Source organism: Musca autumnalis, unplaced genomic scaffold (genome assembly GCF_047663935.1).
Source record: "Musca autumnalis isolate F117 unplaced genomic scaffold, ASM4766393v1 scaffold_1, whole genome shotgun sequence".
NCBI classification, from domain to species: domain Eukaryota; kingdom Metazoa; phylum Arthropoda; class Insecta; order Diptera; family Muscidae; genus Musca; species Musca autumnalis.
This window is the reverse complement of record NW_027411644.1, coordinates 58,261,647-58,285,844: the sequence shown is the minus strand read 5'-3', so window position 1 is coordinate 58,285,844 and position 24,198 is coordinate 58,261,647. Positions and strand designations below refer to the sequence as shown.

General features: G+C 39.4%; 1 protein-coding gene across 4 annotated transcripts in view; it reads left to right on the top strand.

The window, feature by feature from the left end:
• Positions 1–24,198, top strand: part of TyrRII (Tyramine receptor II) — a 148,511-nt gene that overhangs the window by 99,619 nt on the left and 24,694 nt on the right. For all 4 annotated transcript variants that reach the window (XM_073975420.1, XM_073975426.1, XM_073975414.1 and 1 more), the window contains 2 exons: positions 11,151–11,253; positions 20,283–20,408. In XM_073975420.1, coding sequence (XP_073831521.1) covers positions 11,151–11,253; positions 20,283–20,408 — 229 coding nt within the window. The remainder of the gene's footprint in view (positions 1–11,150; positions 11,254–20,282; positions 20,409–24,198) is intronic.

The window sequence follows — 24,198 nt, the reverse complement described above, 5'->3', positions numbered from 1 at the left end:
GAAGGTCGTCTTTATAGACGAACTGAAGGTCGTCTTTATAGACGAACTGAAGGTCGTCTTTATAGACGAACTGAATGTCGTCTTTATAGACGAACTGAAGGTCGTATTTTATAGACGAGCGAAGGGAATTTTTATAGACGAGAGGAAGGCAGTCTTTATAGACCAACGGGAGGGAGTTTTTATAGACGAGCGGAAGGAAATTTTTATAGACGAGCCGAAGGGAACTTTATGGACGAACTGATGGAGGTCTTTATAGACGAACTGAAGGGAGTATTTATGGACTTTATAGACGAGCTGATGGTCGTCTTTATAGACGAACTGAAGGTCGTCTTTATAGACGAACTGAAGGTCGTCTTTATAGACGAACTGAAGGTCGTCTTTATAGACGAACTGAAGGTCGTCTTTATAGACGAACTGAAGGTCGTCTTTATAGACGAACTGAAGGTCGTCTTTATAGACGAACGAACTGAAGTTCGTTTTCATAGACGAACGGACTGAAGGTCGTCTTCATAGACGAACTGAAGGTCATCTTTATAGACGAACTGAAGGTCGTCTTTATAGACGAACGAACTGAAGTTCGTTTTCATAGACGAACGGACTGAAGGTCATCTTTATAGACGAACAGAAGGTCGTCTTCATAGACGAACTGAAGGTCGTCTTTATAGACGAACTGAAGGTCGTCTTTATAGACGAGCTGATAGTCGTCTTTATAGACGAGCTGAAGGTCGTCTTTATAGACGAACGAACTGAAGTTCGGTTTCATAGACGAACGAACTGAAGGTCGTCTTCATAGACGAACTGAAGGTCATCTTTATAGACGAACGAACAGAAGGTCGTCTTCATAGACGAACTGAAGGTCGTCTTTATAGACGAACTGAAGGTCGTCTTTATAGACAAACTGAAGGTCGTCTTTATAGACGAACTGATAGTCGTCTTTATAGACGAACTAAAGGGAGTATTTATAGACGAACTAAATGGAGTATTTAAAGACGAGGTGAAGGCCGTCTTTATGGACGACAGCTGAAGGTCGTCTTTATTGACGAGAGCTGAAGGTCGTCTTTATAGACGAACTGAAGGTAGTCTTTATAGACGAAATAAAGGGAGTCTTTATAGACGAACTAAAGGGAGTCTTTATAGACGAACTAAAGGGAGTCTTTATAGACGAACTAAAGGGAGTCTTTATAGACGAACTGAATTCGTCTTTATAGACGAACTTAAGGTCGTCTTTATAAACGAAATGAAGGTCGTCTTTATAGACGAACTGAAGGTCGTCTTTTCAGACGAACTGAATGTCGTCTTTATAGACGAACTGAAGGTCGTCTTTATAGACGAACTGAAGGTCGTCTTTATAGACGAACTGAAGACGTCTTTATAGACGAACTGAAGGTCGTCTTTATAGACGAACTGAAGGTCGTCTTTATAGACGAACTGAAGGTCGTCTTTATAGACGAACTGAAGGTCGTCTTTATAGACGAACTGAAGGTCGTCTTTATAGACGAACTGAAGGTCGTCTTTATAGACGAACTGAAGGTCGTCTTTATAGACGAACTGAAGGTCGTCTTTATAGACGAACTGAAGGTCGTCTTTATAGACGAACTGGAGGTCGTCTTTATAGACGAACTGAAGGTCGTCTTTATAGACGAACTGAAGGTCGTCTTTATAGACGAACTGAAGGTCGTCTTTATAGACGAACTGGAGGTCGTCTTTATAGACGAACTGAAGGTCGTCTTTACAGATGAACTGAAGGTCGTCTTTATAGACGAACTGAAGGTCGTCTTTATAGACGAACTGAAGGTCGTCTTTATAGACGAACTGAAGGTCGCCTTTATAGACGAACTGAAGGTCGTCTTTTTTGGGGGCCCCCGTGGTGCAACGGTATGCACGCCCGCCTTGCACGCAGAAGGTCGGGGGTTCGATTCCACGGCCAGGCAACATCAAACATTTTTCAACGGTGGCAAAGTATTCCTCAGTAATGTTGGCGACATTTCCTGAGTATTTCCGCCTTGAAAAACTTCTCCATAAGTGGTGTCTTAAGACACGCCGTTCGGACTCGCGATAAACAGTAGGTCCCATATCATTGAGCTAATTATGAATCGGGGTGCACTCATTGATATGAGAGAAGTCTCCCTTGTCCCGTATGGGATGTTGTGGAACAATGAAGGTCGTCTTTACAGACGAACTGAAGGTCGTCTTTATAGACGAACTGAAGGTCGTCTTTATATACGAACTGAAGGTCGTCTTTATATACGAACTGAAGTTCGTCTATAAAAACGCCCTTATAGACGAACTGAAGGTCGTCTTTATAGACGAACTGAATGTCGTTTTTATAGACGAACTGAAGGTCGTTTTTATAGACGAACTGAAGGTCGTCTTTATAGACGAATTGAAGGTCGTCTTCATAGACGAACTGAAGGTCGTCTTTATAGACGAACTGAAGGTCGTCTTTATAGACGAACTGAGGGTCGTCTTTTTGACGAACTGAAGGTCGTCTTTATAGACGAACTGAAGGTCGTCTTTATAGACGAACTGAAGGTCGTCTTTATAGACGAACTGAAGGTCGTCTTTATAGACGAACTGAAGGTCGTCTTTATAGACGAACTGATGGACGCCTTTATAGACGAACTGATGGACGCCTTTATAGACGAACTGATGGACGTCTTTATAGACGAACTGAAGGTCGTCTTTATAGACGAACTGAAGGTCGTCTTTATAGACGAACTGAAGGTCGTCTTTATAGACGAACTGAAGGTCGTCTTTATAGACGAACTGAAGGTCGTCTTTATAGACGAACTGAAGGTCGTCTTTATAGACGAACTGAAGGTCGTCTTTATAGACGAACTGAAGGTCGTCTTTATAGACGAACTGAAGGTCGTCTTTATGGACGAACTGAAGGTCGTCTTTATAGACGAACTGAAGGTCGTCTTTATAGACGAACTGAAGGTCGTCTTTATAGACGAACTGAATGTCGTTTTTATAGACGAACTGAAGGTCGTCTTTATAGACGAATTGAAGGTCGTCTTCATAGACGAACTGAAGGTCGTCTTTATAGACGAACTGAAGGTCGTCTTTATAGACGAACTGAGGGTCGTCTTTTTGACGAACTGAAGGTCATCTTTATAGACGAACTGAAGGTCGTCTTTATAGACGAACTGAAGGTCGTCTTTATAGACGAACTGAAGGTCGTCTTTATAGACGAACTGAAGGTCGTCTTTATAGACGAACTGAAGGTCGTCTTTATAGACGAACTGAAGGTCGTCTTTATAGACGAACTGAAGGTCGTCTTTATAGACGAACTGAAGGTCGTCTTTATAGACGAACTGAAGGTCGTCTTTATAGACGAACTGAAGGTCGTCTTTATAGACGAACTGAAGGTCGTCTTTATAGACGAACTGAAGGTCGTCTTTATAGACGAACTGAAGGTCGTCTTTATAGACGACCTGATGGTTGTCTTTATTGGCGACCTGATGGTCGTCTTTATAGACGACCTGATGGTCGTCTTTATAGACGACCTGATGGTCGTCTTTATAGACGACCTGATGGTCGTCTTTATAGACGACCTGATGGTCGTCTTTATAGACGACATGAAGGTCGTCTTTATAGACGACATGAAGGTCGTCTTTATAGACGACCTGATGGCCGTCTTTATAGACGACCTGATGGCCGTCTTTATAGACGTTCGATTCCACGGCCAGGCAACATCAAACATTTTTCAACGGTGGCAAAGTATTCCTCAGTAATGTTGGCGACATTTCCTGAGTATTTCCGCCTTGAAAAACTTCTCCATAAGTGGTGTCTTAAGACACGCCGTTCGGACTCGCGATAAACAGTAGGTCCCATATCATTGAGCTAATTATGAATCGGGGTGCACTCATTGATATGAGAGAAGTCTCCCTTGTCCCGTATGGGATGTTGTGGAAAAATGAAGGTCGTCTTTACAGACGAACTGAAGGTCGTCTTTATAGACGAACTGAAGGTCGTCTTTATATACGAACTGAAGGTCGTCTTTATATACGAACTGAAGGTCGTCTTTATATACGAACTGAAGGTCGTCTTTATAGACGAACTGAAGGTCGTCTTTATAGACGAACTGAGTTCGTCTTTATAGACGAACTGAAGGTCGTCTTTATAGACGAACTGAAGGTCGTCTTTATAGACGAACTGAAGGTCGTCTTTATAGACGAACTGAAGGTCGTCTTTATAGACGAACTGAAGGTCGTCTTTATAGACGAACTGAAGGTCGTCTTTATAGACGAACTGAAGGTCGTCTTTATAGACGAACTGAAGGTCGTCTTTATAGACGAACTGAAGGTCGTCTTTATAGACGAACTGAAGGTCGTCTTTATAGACGAACTGAAGGTCGTCTTTATAGACGAACTGATGGACGCCTTTATAGACGAACTGATGGACGCCTTTATAGACGAACTGATGGACGTCTTTATAGACGAACTGAAGGTCGTCTTTATAGACGAACTGAAGGTCGTCTTTATAGACGAACTGAAGGTCGTCTTTATAGACGAACTGAAGGTCGTCTTTATAGACGAACTGAAGGTCGTCTTTATAGACGAACTGAAGGTCGTCTTTATAGACGAACTGAAGGTCGTCTTTATAGACGAACTGAAGGTCGTCTTTATAGACGAACTGAAGATCGTCTTTATAGACGAACTGAAGGTCGTCTTTATAGACGAACTGAAGGTCGTCTTTATAGACAAACTGAAGATCGTCTTTATAGACGAACTGAAGGTCGTCTTTATAGGCGAACTGAATGTCGTCTTAATAGGCGAACTGAAGGTCGCCTTTATAGACGAGCTGAAGGTCGTCTTTATTGACGAACTGAAGGTCGTCTTTATAGACGAACTGAAGGTCGTCTTTATAGACGAACTGAAGGTCGTCTTTATAGACGAACTGAAGATCGTCTTTATAGACGAACTGAAGATCGTCTTTATAGACGAACTGAAGGTCGTCTTTATAGACGAACTGAAGGTCGTCTTTATAGACGAACTGAAGGTCGTCTTTATAGACGAACTGAAGGTCGTCTTTATAGACGAACTGAAGGTCGTCTTTATAGACGAACTGAAGGTCGTCTTTATAGACGAAATGAAGGTCGTCTTTATAGACGAACTGAAGGTCGTCTTTATAGACGAACTGAAGGTCGTCTTTATAGACGAACTGAAGGTCGTCTTTATAGACGAACTGAAGGTCGTCTTTATAGACGAACTAAAGGGAAAATTGATAGACGAGGTGTAGGTCGTCTTTATAGACGAACTGAAGGTCGTCATTATATATACGAACTGAAGGTCATTTTTATAGACTAAATAAAGGTCGTCTTTATAGGCGAACTGAAGGTCGCCCTTATAGACGAACTGAAGGTCGTCTTTATAGACGAACTGAATGTCGTTTTTATAGACGAACTGAAGGTCGTCTTTATAGACGAATTGAAGGTCGTCTTCATAGACGAACTGAAGGTCGTCTTTATAGACGAACTGAAGGTCGTCTTTATAGACGAACTGAAGGTCGTCTTTATAGACGAACTGAGGGTCGTCTTTTTGACGAACTGAAGGTCGTCTTTATAGACGAACTGAAGGTCGTCTTTATAGACGAACTGAAGGTCGTCTTTATAGACGAACTGAAGGTCGTCTTTATAGACGAACTGAAGGTCGTCTTTATAGACGAACTGAGGGTCGTCTTTTTGACGAACTGAAGGTCGTCTTTATAGACGAACTGAAGGTCGTCTTTATAGACCAACTGAAGGTCGTCTTTATAGACGAACTGAAGGTCGTCTTTATAGACGAACTGAAGGTCGTCTTTATAGACGAACTGAAGGTCGTCTTTATAGACGAACTGAAGGTCGTCTTTATAGACGAACTGAAGGTCGTCTTTATAGACGAACTGAAGGTCGTCTTTATAGACGAACTGAAGGTCGTCTTTATAGACGAACTGAAGGTCGTCTTTATAGACGAACTGAAGGTCGTCTTTATAGACGAACTGAAGGTCGTCTTTATAGACGACCTGATGGTTGTCTTTATTGGCGACCTGATGGTCGTCTTTATAGACGACCTGATGGTCGTCTTTATAGACGACCTGATGGTCGTCTTTATAGACGACCTGATGGTCGTCTTTATAGACGACATGAAGGTCGTCTTTATAGACGAACTGAAGGTCGTCTTTATAGACGAACTGAAGGTCGTCTTTATAGACGAACTGAAGGTCGTCTTTATAGACGAACTGAAGGTCGTCTTTATAGACGAACTGAAGGTCGTCTTTATAGACGAACTGAAGGTCGTCTTTATAGACGAACTGAAGGTCGTCTTTATAGACGAACTGAAGGTCGTCTTTATAGACGAACTGAAGATCGTCTTTATAGGCGAACTGAATGTCGTCTTAATAGGCGAACTGAAGGTCGCCTTTATAGACGAGCTGAAGGTCGCCTTTATAGACGAGCTGAAGGTCGTCTTTATTGACGAACTGAAGGTCGTCTTTATTGACGAACTGAAGGTCGTCTTTATAGACGAACTGAAGGTCGTCTTTATAGACGAACTGAAGATCGTCTTTATAGACGAACTGAAGATCGTCTTTATAGACGAACTGAAGATCGTCTTTATAGACGAACTGAAGGTCGTCTTTATAGACGAACTGAAGGTCGTCTTTATAGACGAACTGAAGGTCGTCTTTATAGACGAACTGAAGGTCGTCTTTATAGACGAACTGAAGGTCGTCTTTATAGACGAACTGAAGGTCGTCTTTATAGACGAAATGAAGGTCGTCTTTATAGACGAACTGAAGGTCGTCTTTATAGACGAACTGAAGGTCGTCTTTATAGACGAACTGAAGGTCGTCTTTATAGACGAACTAAAGGGAAAATTGATAGACGAGGTGTAGGTCGTCTTTATAGACGAACTGAAGGTCGTCGTTATATACGAACTGAAGGTCATTTTTATAGACTAAATAAAGGTCGTCTTTATAGGCTAACTGAAGGTCGCCTTTATAGACGAACTGAAGGTCGCCCTTATAGACGAACTGAAGGTCGTCTTTATAGACGAACTGAATGTCGTTTTTATAGACGAACTGAAGGTCGTCTTTATAGACGAATTGAAGGTCGTCTTCATAGACGAACTGAAGGTCGTCTTTATAGACGAACTGAAGGTCGTCTTTATAGACGAACTGAGGGTCGTCTTTTTGACGAACTGAAGGTCGTCTTTATAGACGAACTGAAGGTCGTCTTTATAGACGAACTGAAGGTCGTCTTTATAGACGAACTGAAGGTCGTCTTTATAGACGAACTGAAGGTCGTCTTTATAGACGAACTGAAGGTCGTCTTTATAGACGAACTGAAGGTCGTCTTTATAGACGAACTGAAGGTCGTCTTTATAGACGAACTGAAGGTCGTCTTTATAGAAGAACTGATGGACGCCTTTATAGACGAACTGATGGACGCCTTTATAGACGAACTGATGGACGTCTATATAGACGAACTGAAGGTCGTCTTTATAGACGAACTGAAGGTCGTCTTTATAGACGAACTGAAGGTCGTCTTTATAGACGAACTGAAGGTCGTCTTTATAGACGAACTGAAGGTCGTCTTTATAGACGAACTGAAGGTCGTCTTTATAGACGAACTGAAGGTCGTCTTTATAGACGAACTGAAGGTCGTCTTTATAGACGAACTGAAGGTCGTCTTTATAGACGAACTGAAGGTCGTCTTTATAGACGAACTGAAGGTCGTCTTTATAGACGAACTGAAGGTCGTCTTTATAGACGAACTGAAGGTCGTCTTTATAGACGAACTGAAGGTCGTCTTTATAGACGAACTGAAGGTCGTATTTATAGACGAACTGAAGGTCGTCTTTATAGACGAACTGAAGGTCGTCTTTATAGACGAACTGAAGGTCGTCTTTATAGACGAACTGAAGGTCGTCTTTATAGACGAACTGAATGTCGTTTTTATAGACGAACTGAACGTCGTCTTTATAGACGAATTGAAGGTCGTCTTCATAGACGAACTGAAGGTCGTCTTTATAGACGAACTGAAGGTCGTCTTTATAGACGAACTGAGGGTCGTCTTTTTGACGAACTGAAGGTCGCCTTTATAGACGAACTGAAGGTCGTCTTTATAGACGAACTGAAGGTCGTCTTTATAGACGAACTGAAGGTCGTCTTTATAGACGAACTGAAGGTCGTCTTTATAGACGAACTGAAGGTCGTCTTTATAGACGACCTGATGGTCGTCTTTATAGACGACATGAAGGTCGTCTTTATAGACGACCTGATGGCCGTCTTTATAGACGACCTGATGGCCGTCTTTATAGACGACCTGATGGCCGTCTTTATAGACGAACTGAAGGTCGTCTTTATAGACGAACTGAAGGTCGTCTTTATAGACGAACTGAAGGTCGTCTTTATAGACGACCTGATGGTCGTCTTTATAGACGACATGAAGGTCGTCTTTATAGACGACATGAAGGTCGTCTTTATAGACGACATGAAGGTCGTCTTTATAGACGACCTGATGGCCGTCTTTATAGACGACCTGATGGCCGTCTTTATAGACGACCTGATGGCCGTCTTTATAGACGACCTGATGGTCGTCTTTATAGACGAACTGAAGGTCGTCTTTATAGACGAACTGAAGGTCGTCTTTATAGACGAACTGAAGGTCGTCTTTATAGACGAACTGAAGGTCGTCCTTATAGACGACCTGATGGTCGTCTTTATAGACGACCTGATGGTCGTCTTTATAGACGGTCTGATAGTTGTCTTTATAGACGACCTGATGGTCGTCTTTATAGACGGTCTGATAGTTGTCTTTATAGACGGTCTGATAGTCGTCTTTATATATAGATCTGATGGTCTTTATGGACCAACTGAATGTAGTCTTTATGGACGGATTGATGGGAGTATTTATGGACGAACTAAAGAGAGAATTTATAGACGAGTGGGAGGGAGTTTTTATAGACGAGCGGAAGGGAACTTTTATAGAAGAGCTTAGGGGAGTCTTTGTACAAGATCTGAAAGAAGTCTTTATATACGAACTAAAGGGAGTATTTATATACGGGATGAAAGTTAAACGATCAGAAGGGCATCTTTATAGACAAGCAGAGAGGAGTTTTATAGAAGATCTGAAGGGAGACGGCGAACGGTACTATGCATTGGATTGACTTAGAGAAATCTTCGACCAGGGGCCGTTAGCATCATGATCGTGTCGATCCAGGAAACAAAGCTCAAAGGATCGTACATGAAGCGGAGGTAGATTACTTGACTGTATGAGTGTAGCAGTGTTCTGGCAAAATACCATTTTGCTTGGCGCAGACCACCTTTTCTATCGCCATACCCATTTTCAGATCACGTTCAGGTTAGGGAACTTTCTTTACAAATCAATAGGCTAGTAGGCAAGTATACGCGGAAAATGTGGCTAGACCTCCTGTAGCAACGTTGGTACAGGATTAAGTAAATTGCGGGAAAGAAGGACAATAGAACGGTTGTTACATTCAGTGGCGTGGCAGTAACTGACCCAAAGAAGTTAGCGTGTTATTTCATTCAAAACGTTGTGCCAACAAGGAATCTCAATGGTAATGCTTATGCGACTAGATGAACCCGAAGGTGAGTAGTAGAGAGGTGTCCCCATATTGTAACCTAAAATCTGGTAAATCGGCCACTAAAGCCAGACAAAGATGCCAGCAGAGGCAAGTCGTATAGGCCGATCTCCTACCCTCCTGTCGGCAGTAGCAAAGATTCTAGAGGCACTACTCTTCCACCTGATGAGAAGCAGATTCTCAGTTGCCCATGGGTTCCGGAAAATACTCAGAACCAAAACTGCATTTCACGTCATATCCACACATGTCAGACGAGGACTGAACCAGAACAGGCCGTGCGACTGATCAATTACATCGGCTCTTTGAGGAATTCAGAAATAAGAAGTCTAAGACGCGTAGACTGAAGCAGGGATTTTCCCAAGGCGTGGTGATATGTTTGGAACAGTTTAACCCCTACCCTTCCACACGCTTCAGACGGTATGCGGATCGTAATATATGCGGACTATCATATAATCTTGGCGTCGGGTCCTATCGTCGATGACATATGTGATGACGTTTTCTAACCGCTGAGAACTCCATAACCAAATTACAGTCAATTTAGACTGAAAACGTAGATATAAACTTCAAAGAACTCGAAATCAGACGGTACCATTATATGGGGGTTATACCAAAACCTGGACCTATGCCAACTCTTTTTGGTAGCAAAGTTTCGCGATCAATGAGAACACCAAGTACCAAATTGCAGCCAATTCGGGTCGAATAAATAAACAGAAGCTTCAAAATACATGAAATCGCGAGCTACCGTTATATGGGGGCTATACCAAAACCTAGACCTATGTCCACAATTTTTGGTGCAGAAAGTTGTTATGTAACTATGTCGGAGTGTAATGGGGAATGAGGCAAGTGTATACCAGCGACATCTTGGTATGCCTCATTCCCCCTTTACACTCCAAACTAGTTACATAACAAAGTCTCTGACTACCGGGAACCCCATATACCAAATTACAGCCAATTCGGGTCGAAAATATAGCTAAAAGCTTCAAAATACCTGAAATCGGGAGGTACCTTTATATGGGGGGCTATATTAAAACCTGGACATATTTCCACAATTTTTGATTCCGCCTACTGGGAACCCTAAATAGCTAATTACAGCCAGTTCGGGCCGAAAATATATATAAAAGCTTCAAAATGCCTGAAATCGGGTGGTAGCGTTATATGGGGGCTATAGGAAAAACTGTACCCATATTGATGATTTTTTAGCTAAAGTATTTTTTATTTTAGGCATTTACTTAAAAAAATCAGATCTATCCGACGATTACAAATATTTTTTGTCGCACCTTCCCATACAAGCGGGACCACTGTGCAATTATGGTAAGAACAAGTGATTACATTTTCAATTTCTGTTATTGGCAGGTTTCTAAAGGTTACATACATGCTTCTAAATACATCACACATAACGTCACGTCATAATTGCAAAGGTTAATTTAGATTTTCCAGGAATCAGGGCAATTTATATGACCACCAAGTCACGTCTTGTTTTGTTAAATTCTTAGTAAATAATAAATAAATAATAAATTTATTTTAAAAATATATTTTTCTATATTGTTTTCTGTTTTCTTCCAGGAAGTTGGCGTTTTGGATGGATTTTATGTGATATTTGGATATCGTTGGATGTTTTACTTTGCACTGCTTCCATATGTAGTTTGTGTGCCATTAGTTTAGACAGGTATGAAAAGGATGAAATGTAATTTTAAGATTTTCGACAAATAAATTATCACAGAATGTTTCATATTATTAGCAGAATATTATAAAAGCAACAAGTTTTTATTAGAATTTTCTAGCAAATAAAAAATGCTCTGCTAAAAATGTTTGTAATATATTTTGTAAGGAATTATTTAAAATTTTGAAAAATAATTTTCAGCCATGTTGGCTAATGCTTGTTCTGACACTAGCAGACACCGGTCCGCGTTGCTGGACCTTCGTAATGAATTTTAATGACAACTTTTTATGGACTTTATGCTTGACAATTCAAAAATAGGTATTTTCTACCTCACTTCTTCGGTCCATTGTCAAATCGAAGAGGATTTTAAATTTATCAACAGATTTTGTCCGCAACTTTTCTTTTCTCTAATTGACTTTGTCGGATTTTTTCGCCCATTGATGTGATATAATTATTAAAATTAAAAAAATGGTTAAGTCCAATTCTCCCGCTTATTGAGACTTATGCTTGGTTTACATTCGGCGTCGTTTCGTGATTTCGAAGGCGTTTCGTGATTTCGATGCGAAATCAACATCGAAATCACAGTACTCATTAGAGTTGTGCCAAAGGAACTATATGGAACTATCTAGTTCACTTCGCAGTTCCAATGGCCCACATTTTTTCTTTGAACAAACTGCGTATACTTACTATCACACGTTATATTTCATAATGTTACTCATACGTTTTGGAACTAGTACTAGGAACTAGATTACCCAACTCTAGTACTCATGTTTTTGCCTAAAAAAGTACTAAAAGTTGCAACACTTTTCACGTATTTCAATAAACAAGGTAGATGGTCAGTTGCTGCAACAAACATTTCTAGCATCAAAATTTTTAAACAATATGAACAAATATTAAATAATACCCTAAACAGACGGCAGCGTTAATTTGCATTAACTGCCTTAATTGAAATTAATTCGTGCATTATCCACATTCTTAATACACAAAATTAAAGGGAATTTAAACTGAATTTAGGTATTTCAATATGGGAATGCTGTAAAAGAGAGCCCATATTCATGTAGGAGAGAGAGCATATTCATGCTCTGAGATACTATTTGCATTGCAAACAACAACAAAACAGTCGTTTACCAGCAATCAGCTGTTTCGTAAATGCAGAAACTGTCGTTTGTCAGGGCAAAATTAAATACAGTTCTTAATGCAAATTAACGCCGCCGTCTGTCTAGGGTATTACTTTGTTGCAATGCTATTTTTCATTGTGTTCCCGTACTTTTTGAATGGTAATGTTATGCTTGGTTTACATTTACGAAATCCACTCGATTTCAACTATCAATTCCTTTGTGTATACGTCAAACGAAAACTCATCTGAAATCCATTGGATTTCATTTGACGTTTAAGCAATGGAATTGACAGTTGAATTCAAGTGGATTTTGTAAATGTAAACTTACTGTTAGAAAACAAGTAAGAACGGCGTTAAGTTCGGACGGGCCGAACTTGGTATATCCTTCACCACGAATGTATGGAAGTAAAATGGAACAATTAGTTTACTTTCGTTTGCGAAGAAGACTAAATACCAAATTTCAGCAATTTCGGTAAAACAATGTGGCTAACCTTCAAAATACCGAAATTCGGGAGGTGCCGTTCTATGAGAGCTGTATCAAAACATCGATCTATACCTAGACTCAAAGTAGAATAAATACCAAGTTTCCGATATTTCGGTAAGATAATGTGGTTAAAACCTTCAAAATACCGAAAATTAAGAGGTACGCTTCTATAGGGACATAGGAAGACGTAAACCTATACTGATAATTCTCTTCTGGAATATTTTATAACCCCATGGAAGACTAAATAAAAAATGTCAGTCTTTCGGTGGGATATTGACGTCACAACATTCAGAAATACGAAAATCGGGAGGAACCGTTCTGTAGAGCCTTTATATAAGCGTGTGCCAATACCGACGAATTTCTGCCATTTCGGTGGGCTATTGTGACCACAATCTTCAAAATACCGAAAATCGGGAGGTACCGTTCTATGGGGGCTAAATGCAGGCTTGGTTGGACCTGTACCGACAAATTTCTGGGGGAAAATTGTATACCTCCAACGGAGACTAAATACCAAATTTCTGCCATTTCGGTGGGCTATTGTGGTCACAATCTTCAAAATACGGAAAATCGGGAGGTACCGTTTTATGTGGGCTATATGCAGGCGTGGACATGTACCGACAAATTTATGGGGGAAAGTTTTATATCACCAACGAAGACTAAGTACCAAATTTCAGCTATTTCGGGAGAATATTGAGGTCACAACCTTCAAAATATCGAAAATCCGGAGGTACCGTTCTATGGGGGCTACATGAAGGCGTGGACATATATCGACAAATTTCTGGGGGAAAGTTTTATACCCCCAACGAAGACTTAGTACCAAATTTCAGGCATTTCGGTGAATTATTGTGGCCACAACCTTCAAAATACCGAAAATCCGGAGGTACCGTTCTATGGGGGCTATATGAAGGCGTGGACCTATATCGACAAATTTCTGGGGGAAAGTTTTATACCCCCAACGAAGACTTAGTACCAAATTTCAGCCATTTCGAAGTGATAATGAGGCTAATACCTTAAAAATACCGAAATTCGGGTGGTAGCATTCTATGGTGGCTATATCAAAACGTGGACCGATATAGCCCATTTGCAATACCAACCATTCTAGGAGTAATAGAAACTTCTATACCAAATTACAAAGCTCTATCTTAAAAATTGCGAGCTGTATCTTGATTTCAACAGACGGACGGACGGACAGACGGACATGGTTATATGGACTTAGAATTTTACCCTGATCAAGAATATATATTTATAGGGTCTCTGATGAATATTTAGATGTGTTACAAACGGAATGACCCTCCACATTATGGTGAAGGAAAAATGACGGAAATTGCAAAAACTCCAGCAGAAATGTCAAAATCAACGTATCAGTGTATTCAGATACCAATAACATGCTGCTAGTTTCTACTAGGCCAAATTTTTATTGCAGAAGAGGTGTTACTCAGCGCTATTTCTGTTTAAAGAGAAGTGCAAGTCTTGCTAGATTTCGGAGTACGGGAACCTATTTGTAGCACCAAATGGGAAAACTACTGCAAGTCGTACGAGGGGCACTAAAAATCCTTGTGGCCTAGGCAACTCGCAGTGTCGCCAGGTGTCATTTGACATTTTTTTGGAAAGTTTGACAGTTTTAATTCTATGCGTACTCAGATCAATTTGACATATGTTGGGTTGTTTACAGTGGCTTGATTGAGACACCTCCAAAACATGGTTTTTGAACGCTTTTACAACATCTTCTGGCTACGAAAATCGCTGACCACGCCTTTTTTTCTTGATTTGCTGCAATCAAATGAAGTCATTGGATCCCAAATCGAGGCTGTATGGCGTATGACCCATCAATTCCACGTTTTTCCGGTCAAACAGGCGTTGGTGTGAATCGATGTGTGAGAGCTCGCATTGTCATGATGCAGAACAATTCGTCTTCCCTTGTTCGTTTTTCGAATTTCTCAGGAGACTTCAGGCCAAAAAATTGTAGTGTAATGCTCAGAATTTACCGTCCCTTATTTTTCAAGTCGCCACACGGTCAGTATTGCCGAGAGACAGGCGAACATTTGCTTCGAAGGCCTATTTCCATGAATAACTCTGGTTGGATTTGGCTCGCTTTCGGAGACCCAAACGGTCGATTCCTGTATTGTTTCGGGCTTCTAAGCACAGATCCAAGGTTCGTCATCTGTAATGATCTTATAAATGCCGTTTGAAGCTCCGCGATTGTTTTTATGCACAATTTCTTTGCACTAATCCATAAGATCCTTTTTTGAGCGATTGACCAATTTTGCTGAATCTAGCGAGAAAAATCCATTTTTGCGGCCAGGTTTTCATGCAATATCGAATGTTAGTTGGTGGAATAAATACCCAAGGACGTCTCTATCTGACGGTATTTAACATGGCGATCTTGGGTTATCCGTTCACTCACGGCTTAATTTTTTTCTGGTACAACGGCCGTTTTTGGACGTCCTTCACGACCTTCGTTTTTTAGCGAGTGTCCGCCACGATTGGATTCATTGAACCAGTTTTTCATAGTCCTATAGGATGGCCCTTTATCGGCATACAAAGATTTAGTTTGATCGATGCACTCTTTCCGTGATTATCCACGTCGAAGTTGTGAAAATTTTCGGACGAAAATGTTCACAAGTAAATTCCAAATTTTTCGCAAAGTAATTTTTTCAAGTCACTGTAAAGAACCCAACACATGATCATATGTCAAACTGACATGAGTACGCTTAGGATAAAAACTGTCAAACTTTTCAAACAAAAAAAATGTCAAATGACACCTGGCGACACTGCGAGTTGCCTAGGCCAGAAGGTTTTTTAGTGTCCCTCGTTATATTTTGCAGGTTCTGAACACAACTTTTATGTATCAAAATTAATTATTACGATGTTTCAACGATAAAATCATTTTTTATATTTTCATTTGTTTATACTAATGCACAATTAATACGATATATCAAATATGTACCAAAGGTACACACAACCTTTATTGCCTCCCAACATGTATGCTGAAACCGATATAATCATAAGTTTGGCTTATACATATAGCGTTTTAAAGAAAGGCGTGGGGAAGTTACGCCACCTCCTCCAAAATTTATAAAATATACATAACAACGGCAAACCTTGAGCTTTTGCTGCAAATTTAATGGAATTTTATGCGTATTTAGGTTCCAAAGAAGTACCTAGATTGTATACATGGTACAATAAAAAGAGGTAACCTTGTGCAATCATATCATTGTCAAAAATGATTGCATATATTGTATACCTAATTGTAAATAAACATATGTACATATGTGTATGTCGGTTACATTTAGAATTTAAATGAAGTAAATACTTAAGCTTGAGACCGAAAATTCTGTACATACATAATGGTTTTGAAGGAGAAGCGTCTGTTCACAAGTTTGCAAGTCTGCGGTCTTCTTCCGAATCGCCATATATGTCCAAAACGATTAATTTTCAAAACGATTTTAAAAGTATTTAAAACGTACAAATGAAAATAAACAAATGTTGTTTTTGTCTTTCATGTCATACTCTTGACATGGGGCTTAGATTTGAAAGGTTAACTTACAGATAATACTAGAGATGGGTGTCCGAAATTACAAATTATGTTACCTATATTGTTATACAATGGATCGTAGATTATTTCGAATTCACTAAATAATGTGGCCTATTTTCGGGGGCCATCCCTGTACATTCCCTGACAATTTTAGGAAAATTGGTTCAGTAGTTTTTTAGCAAAAATTTAAATTGGAAATTGAAAAAAGTAGATGTGGTAAAATTTCTCTCCATAAAAACCTAAATTGGGTTATGACGGCATTTGATTTTTATTCATCAAGATATGGGGTTTTTTATACCCTCAGCATTTATGCTAACGAGGTTTTATACACTTTCATACGGGTAAAATATGCTTCAGCGAGATAATGGTTTTAGACCCCAAGTATGTTTGGACGAAATTTGTTTCAGACAATTTGAAGTTGATTTAGCCATGCCCGTCCGTCTGTCTGGCTGGAGCGCACGATAACTCTCGAACCGATTCGAACCGATTCGGTCTAAAATTTGCCTTACGTTATATTTTGTCCAAACTTAGTTTAGTTCGAAGATGGATTATATCGGTCTTCAACTGTGCGCACGATAACTATTGAAGGGAGTAACCGATTCGGTCCATACTTTGCACTTTGTGAAATTTCTACCAGACATAGATGAGGTTCCAATATGGACCCAATTGGTCCACTCCTTCGGGTACCTCCCACACAAAATTTCGGAAATGTTCAGTTTATGACCTGCTCTCTAATCGCTTTGGTTTTTGTTGTAACAACTTGTATTTACTGCCCCCCATACAACGGTACATGTTTCATCAGGGGCTGCCGACAATATTTAGTATTAATACCATTTTAGCGAATATTTTCGAAATTTTGTGGGGGAGGTATCGGAAGGTCCACTCCTTCCACCTTCGAATTTCATCTAATATTCGAAGAAATATTACAATATCCAAAGTGTGGACGAACGCAGTATTCGGTTCGAGCTCTCCAGTCACTATATATGGTGCCATAGGGGGTTTTTACACCCTTCGGACTTTTTTATCAAGAAGTATGGACTTGCCCTTGAAAAAACTTTTCCTGTCGTAATTGAGGCAGCGAATGCAAGTTGCTTCAACAAAAATCAAAGTGATCCGAGAGCAGGTCTTAAAGTGAATTAATCCAAAAATGTGTGTGGGAGGTACCCGAGGGAGTGGACAAATATAGTCCATATTCGAACCTGTCCTATGACTGGAAGATATATTAGGATGAGTGGACCAAATCTGTCACTCCCATCAAGAGTTATCGTACGCACAATTTTTCCGAACATTTTTGAACTTTTGTGGGGGAGGTACCTGAAGGAGTGGACCGATATGGCTTATCTTCGAACTTAAACTAAGTTTGCACAAAATATTACGAAGGCCACATTTTGAACCGAAACGGCAGATCCGTTCGAGAGTTATCTTACCCTCCAACCACTACACACGGTGTCATAGGGGTTTTTTGCACCTTTCAGGCTATTTTCTCAGGAAGTAAGGACTTGCCCCTGATGAAACTTGTAGCGTCATATGGGGGCAGTGAATATAAGTTGCTACAACAAAAATCAAAGCGATTCGAGAGCAGGTCCTAAACTGAACTTTTCCGAAATTTTGTGTGGGAGGTACCCGAAGGAGTGGACCGATTGAGTCCATATTGAAACCTTATCTAAGTCTGGTACACATTTCACGATGTGCAAAGTATGGACCAAATCGGTTACTCCCTTCAAGAGTTATCGTGCGTGCAAATTTTCCGAACAATTTCGAACTTTTGTTGGGGAGGTACCTGAAGGAGAAGACTTAAACTAAGTTTGTACAAAATATTACGATAGTCAAATTTTGGTCCAAATTGGCTCATCCGTTTGAGAGTTATCGTGCGCACCATCCAGCCAAACCAACAGACAGACGGACGGACATTGCTAAATCGACTCCAAATTGTCTGAAACACATTTTGTCCAAACATACTTGGGGTCTAAAACCATTATTTCGATGAGGCACATTTTGCCCGTATGAAAGTGTATATACCCTTTCTAGCCCAAAGGCTGAGTGTATAAAAATTGGGGAACTACCCCGCCCCTTCCGAGATTCAACAAAATATATAGCCTATTTTCACCGGGGGCCATCGCTGAACATTCTCTGACAATTTCAGGAAAATCTGTTCAGTAGTTTTTTGTAGAAAAGATTAAAAATGAAAATTGAAAAAAGTGGGCGTAAAGTGGGTTTGGTCAAATTTTCAAATTAACTTTGCATATATGCATATGGCGGAACAAATCTAGTTTAGTAAAAACTCTCCGATTTTTTTGAAATTTTTTCCAGAGGTAGGTATTTTTACGCTGATTACGGGAATATAAAATTTTCTTGGGGGACGGACCCGGTTACCCGGTTATTCGACCCGAAAGTCCGGGTACCCGGTACCCGATAGACCCGGTTCCACTGAACCGATTCTTACAAAATGGGTATCGTTGGAAAGCTTATGAAACTACCTATCCAACAAGTGGTCATATGATGGGGTTACCTCCAGGGGTTCAGAAGTTATAACCAAAATACCTCTTTTTGGACCCGGGTTTTTCCATAAAACCCTCAAAAAGTCGAAAAAGGGCCCATTATGGGTGCTCAATTAATTCACGTAATTTTATAGCTCATACTTCAACCTTTCCAAAATGGTGCCATTTGTTATAATACCTTCACTGGGTCCAGAGTTTTTCTAAATTCATCACTTTTTTTAAGTAAATTTTTTTCTAAGTAGCCGGCCTTCGGCCGGGGATTTAAGACTTTCTCCTATGGACAGGTTCAAATCTAGGGAATGGGAACAACATTTTCTTTTAAATTATAAATTTTCTCTAAGTAGCCGGCCTTCGGCCGGGGATTTAAGACTTTCTCCTATGGACAGGTTCAAATCTAGGGAATGGGAACAACATTTTCTTTTAAATTATAAATTTTCTCTAAGTAGCCGGCCTTCGGCCGGGGATTTAAGACTTTCTCCTATGGACAGGTTCAAATCTAGGGAATGGGAACAACATTTTCTTCTAAATTTTAAATTTTTCTCTCATTCTAAGGTCAATATCTCTGGACCCAGTGAAGGTATTATAACAAATGGCACCATTTTGGAAAGGTTGAAGTATGAGCTATAAAATTACGTAAATTAATTGAGCACCCATAATGGGCCCTTTTTCGACTTTTTGAGGGTTTTATGGAAAAACCCGGGTCCAAAAAGAGGTATTTTGGTTATAACTTCTGAACCCCTGGAGGTAACCCCATCATATGACCACTTGTTGGATAGGTAGTTTCATAAGCTTTCCAACGATACCCATTTTGTAAGAATCGGTTCAGTAGAACCGGGTCTATCGGGTACCGGGTACCCGGACTTTCGGGTCGAATAACCGGGTAACCGGGTCCGTCCCCCAAGAAAATTTTACATTCCCGTAATCAGCGTAAAAATATCTACCTATGGAAAAAAAATTTACTAAACTAGATTTAAGCCCATATGGCGAACATTTCAAAAAAAAAAAATTATCCAAATCGGTCCAGCCGTTTTCAACTGATGCCATTACCAACGAACGACATTTGATTTTTATTTTTATAGATTAGTCGAATTTCACATTAGTCAGTCTCAATATCCTCAGATAATTGCCACAAATAAATCCTTAATCCACTTCTAATGACTTGGTTCTTCTAATTCTATAACAATAAAATAACTAAGAAAAACAATCATCGTCATTGCACATAAATTAGCTTAAGGTTGACTTTAATTTTAATGACTTTTTCGTTCATTCTTTGTTGTGGTCTGTGATAATTACATTTAATTTTAGATTTACTTTTTCTACTTCTTCTTCTTCTATTGTGTGTTGTTTATTTAATCTCTTTTCATGCTGCTGTTGTTTGCTTTTCTTTATTACATTTTCCAGATATTTGGCAGTTACCCAACCACTGACATATTCGAAAAATCGTCGTACAAAACGTTTGGCCCTACTAATGATATTTATTGTTTGGGTGACATCCTTATCCATCACCTGTCCACCATATTTGGGTTGGTAAGTTCATGAATCAAATAATAAAAAAAAAACGAAATACTTGCTTACATACATATTTTATATGTTTAGAAAAAAATATGAAAAATCGCCTAAATGTATATTTGTCTAGTAATGTTCCCACAATTGTGGCTAACAAATGTTTGCACATTTTCTTGTTGAAAAACATTATTTTCTTTTCTGTGCTCGAGTGAGGAAAAAGAAAACAATTGAAATTTTTTGCAATGTCTGCATTTATTATTCTAACACACATACCTTCATACTTCTAAAATAATAATAATAATTTCATATAAATATCCAGATGTTGGGTGTAAGGTTGAACAATTTATTGAAGTGAAAATATAACAAATTTAAGTTTAAAAAGTTTTTATATGACAGAGTCGACTATAAAATACCTTTCTCGATATTTAAGTGGTAAAATTTATGGTTGTAGAAAACTTTTAGATTGACAGGCCACAAAAAATATTTGTCTGTAACTTTCTATTGAAAGCGGTATGTCCACTAGGGTTATGACTTTTTTACAACTTGATATCCCTGTATCATAGTGTGATGAGTTTCTACATAAGATTACATCAAATCTTAATTATAAAGTGATTCGATAAAAAAAGCTTCCGCAAAAAAAGCTTTTAAAGTTTTTATTTATTTTTTATATTTAACTGAAAACAAGGTATATGGGCACACGACATAACCGAAATGACATAACCGTTAGTTTCTCACTATTTTATGGTCGTATTATTACATATATATATCATTTTGTATTATATATAACATTATTTCATATATCGTAAAAATTAAAAGTGGTTTGTGCAGGACCTTTTCCAATATTTATGTGAATAAAAGTTATTTTAGTCATTAATAGGCAAAAGTTCGATCATTCTCACTAAAGGAAATAATTTTTGAGAAAAAATTTCAAAAATTCATAACCATAACCATTACACAATTCAGAACAATAAAGCCACATAAACCGAAACCGCTTCAAATACCTTCCAAAGATCGAGAAGATGGGTGCTCTGATGAGCAGTAAACACTACAATAACGATCTCTGTTATGAAGTAGAGGTTACCAGAGACAACATAACGACAATCACAAAGCTATCGAAGACATGTTCAAATAGAAGGCCGTACAAGGGATCAAATATTGGTACCTACCGACTTCAGTTATTGTTTTGCTTACTATATCAATCTCGGAGGGTACAGTTCGTTGTTTATACGACGCTCAGTGGTTCAGAAAAGTTTTTTCCTGGTCAAAGCTCTTTAAATTTTATAGGGTTAGACATATTTATTAGCACACTCTGCTCTCCGTTGAATCAAATTCGGTCTGGAATTCAGGATCAAAGTTAAATTGTTGAGTTTTTTTGCGTTAAAATATGAGTGTAAATAAACCACAAAAATACAAAATATTGAAAACAAGTACGAAAGTTGCAATCAGCTGTTCCGACAAAGATATACCCTCAGCCTCGGATGTAAAGAAAATAAGCCAACACAATACTGTCAATTTCACAAGAAGTATGGAATTGCCCCCGAACCCAACACAAATTTAAAAACGATTCCAGACGAGTCCTTTGTGGAGGAGTGGTCGGATGTAGTTAATATTCGGGCATAATTCGAGGCTGTAAAATATAGGAATCGTGCGCACCATTTTAGCGAATATTTTTGAACTTTTGTGGGGGAGGAAGGCCTGTCTCCGATATGACCTATCTCCGAACTTAAACTATGTTTGGTCAAAGGGCGACGATTAAGATCCACCAAAACGGGTGGGTAAAATGAATTCTTACATGAGTTATATGTGTTTTATGGAATCCGCAGGAGTAGTTTTTTAATTATTCCCTCCGTTTGAGGCTAAAGAGGGTATATACACTTTGATACAACCACAATGGTGCCTCATCGAAATAATGGTTTTAGACCCCAAGTATGTTTGGACGAAATCCGTTTCAGACAATTTGGAGTCGATTAAGCCATGTCCGTCCGTCTGGAGAGATCGATAACTCTCGAACGGATCAAACTTTGTTCAAACTTAGTTTAAGTTCCTTCCGGTACCTCCTCCACAAAAATTCGAAAATGTTCGGAAAATTTGTGCGCACGATAACTCTTGAAGGAAGTAACCGATTCGGGCCACACTTCGCACATCGTAAAACTTCTACCAGACTTAGATGAGGTTCCAATATGGACTCAATTGGTTCACTCCTTCGGGTACCTCCCATACAAAATTTCGGAATAGTTCAGTTTGGGGCCTGCTCTCGAATCGTTTTGATTTTTGTTGTATTCGCCCCCCCCCCCAATATTACGGTACAAGTTTCATCAGGGGCAAGTCCATACTTCCTGAGAAAATAGTCTGAAAGATGCAAAAACCCCCCTATGACACCGTGTGTAGTGGTTGGAGCGCCTGATAACTCTCATTCATTTAAGTTTGAAGATAGGTCATATCGGTTCACTCCTTCAGGTACCTCCCCCATAAAAGTTCAAAAATGTTCGGAAAACTCTTCAACGGGGCAACCAATTTCGTTCAAACTTTGGATCTTCTAATATTTTGTCCAAATTTAATTTAACTCCTAAAATGGCCCATATTGGTCCTCTCCTTAGGGTACCTCCCCCTCAAAAGTTAAACATTTGTGTCTAAATGCAGTTTATGGTCTGTTTGAAGATCCTTTGGAAATGTATGCCGATGCTGTTAGTTGTGGTCCTGTTTACAGAGATATTATGTTAGCCGTGGACAAGTCCATGCTTCCTGGAACACTGGTCCTATCTAATGTAATCCAATACCTCTGAGGCTGAGGGTATATCTTTGTCGGCAAAGCCGACTGATACTTTTTTCTTGTTGATATCCAAGTATAGATTTGAGAGAATGTGCTATTCTTTACAACTGCGTCTCCTAATTTTCGGGACAAGGAGTGTTGTCTTCTAGCATGTGCGTAAGTTGAGCGGAGTAGACTTGCGCTATCGATTGTGTTTGCAGTCTCTCGACATCTATGTTCAGTTCTGTTTCAAATCGCACTTTTGCCGCAACATTAAGGCGAGTGGTTCGAATCGATGTTCGCTCCTAGAATAGATCGGGCATCTAACACACTGGAAGCGTGTCATCCATCTATCAAAATACGATCGATCTTTTTGCTGGTTTTTCCATCTGGGGATATCAACGTGACCTTTTGTATGTCGACGTTTTCGAACCTAGTGCTGCTGACTACCTGTTTTTGTCGCTGAAAAATAGATCAGCCTCATTCCGTAGTCGGATATTACCTCATGAAGTCTGAACTTAACGTCTGTGACCCAACTTTTTTACTTCTAGTGGTTTTTAATTAAAACCCGATTTATTACGAAATCCTTCGCTTTGCAAACATTTTGTTGTCTAATTTTATGTTGTTATAGCAGAAACGAACACACAAGCACATCGTGTGTTCGTTTATGTTTTATCTTGGCCGGGTTTCATCTCCAGTTTTTAAAATATGACAGTAACCGCAAGGCTTCTGGAGTTGTTATTAATCTGGTCAATAGGGACATCTTACGTAATTCAGCTAGGATGTACTCCGATGGGTCCCGACGCCAAAATCGTGCAATTTAACGCATATGTAACGATATCTATTCCATATGGAGGAGATGTTATCCCTCTCTGAAGAACTCCTTTTTCTGCACGAAGCATAGATTTCTTGTTCTTGATTGGCGTCCTCACAAATAATTGATTTTACTGTGCAACAAAATTCAATTTTATTTTGTCAAAATGATGGGAAAAACCGAGTAGATTATGAAAGTAGAGCTAAAAATATGAGACACGTGTATCGGCGTTTTTAAAGTTTACATCG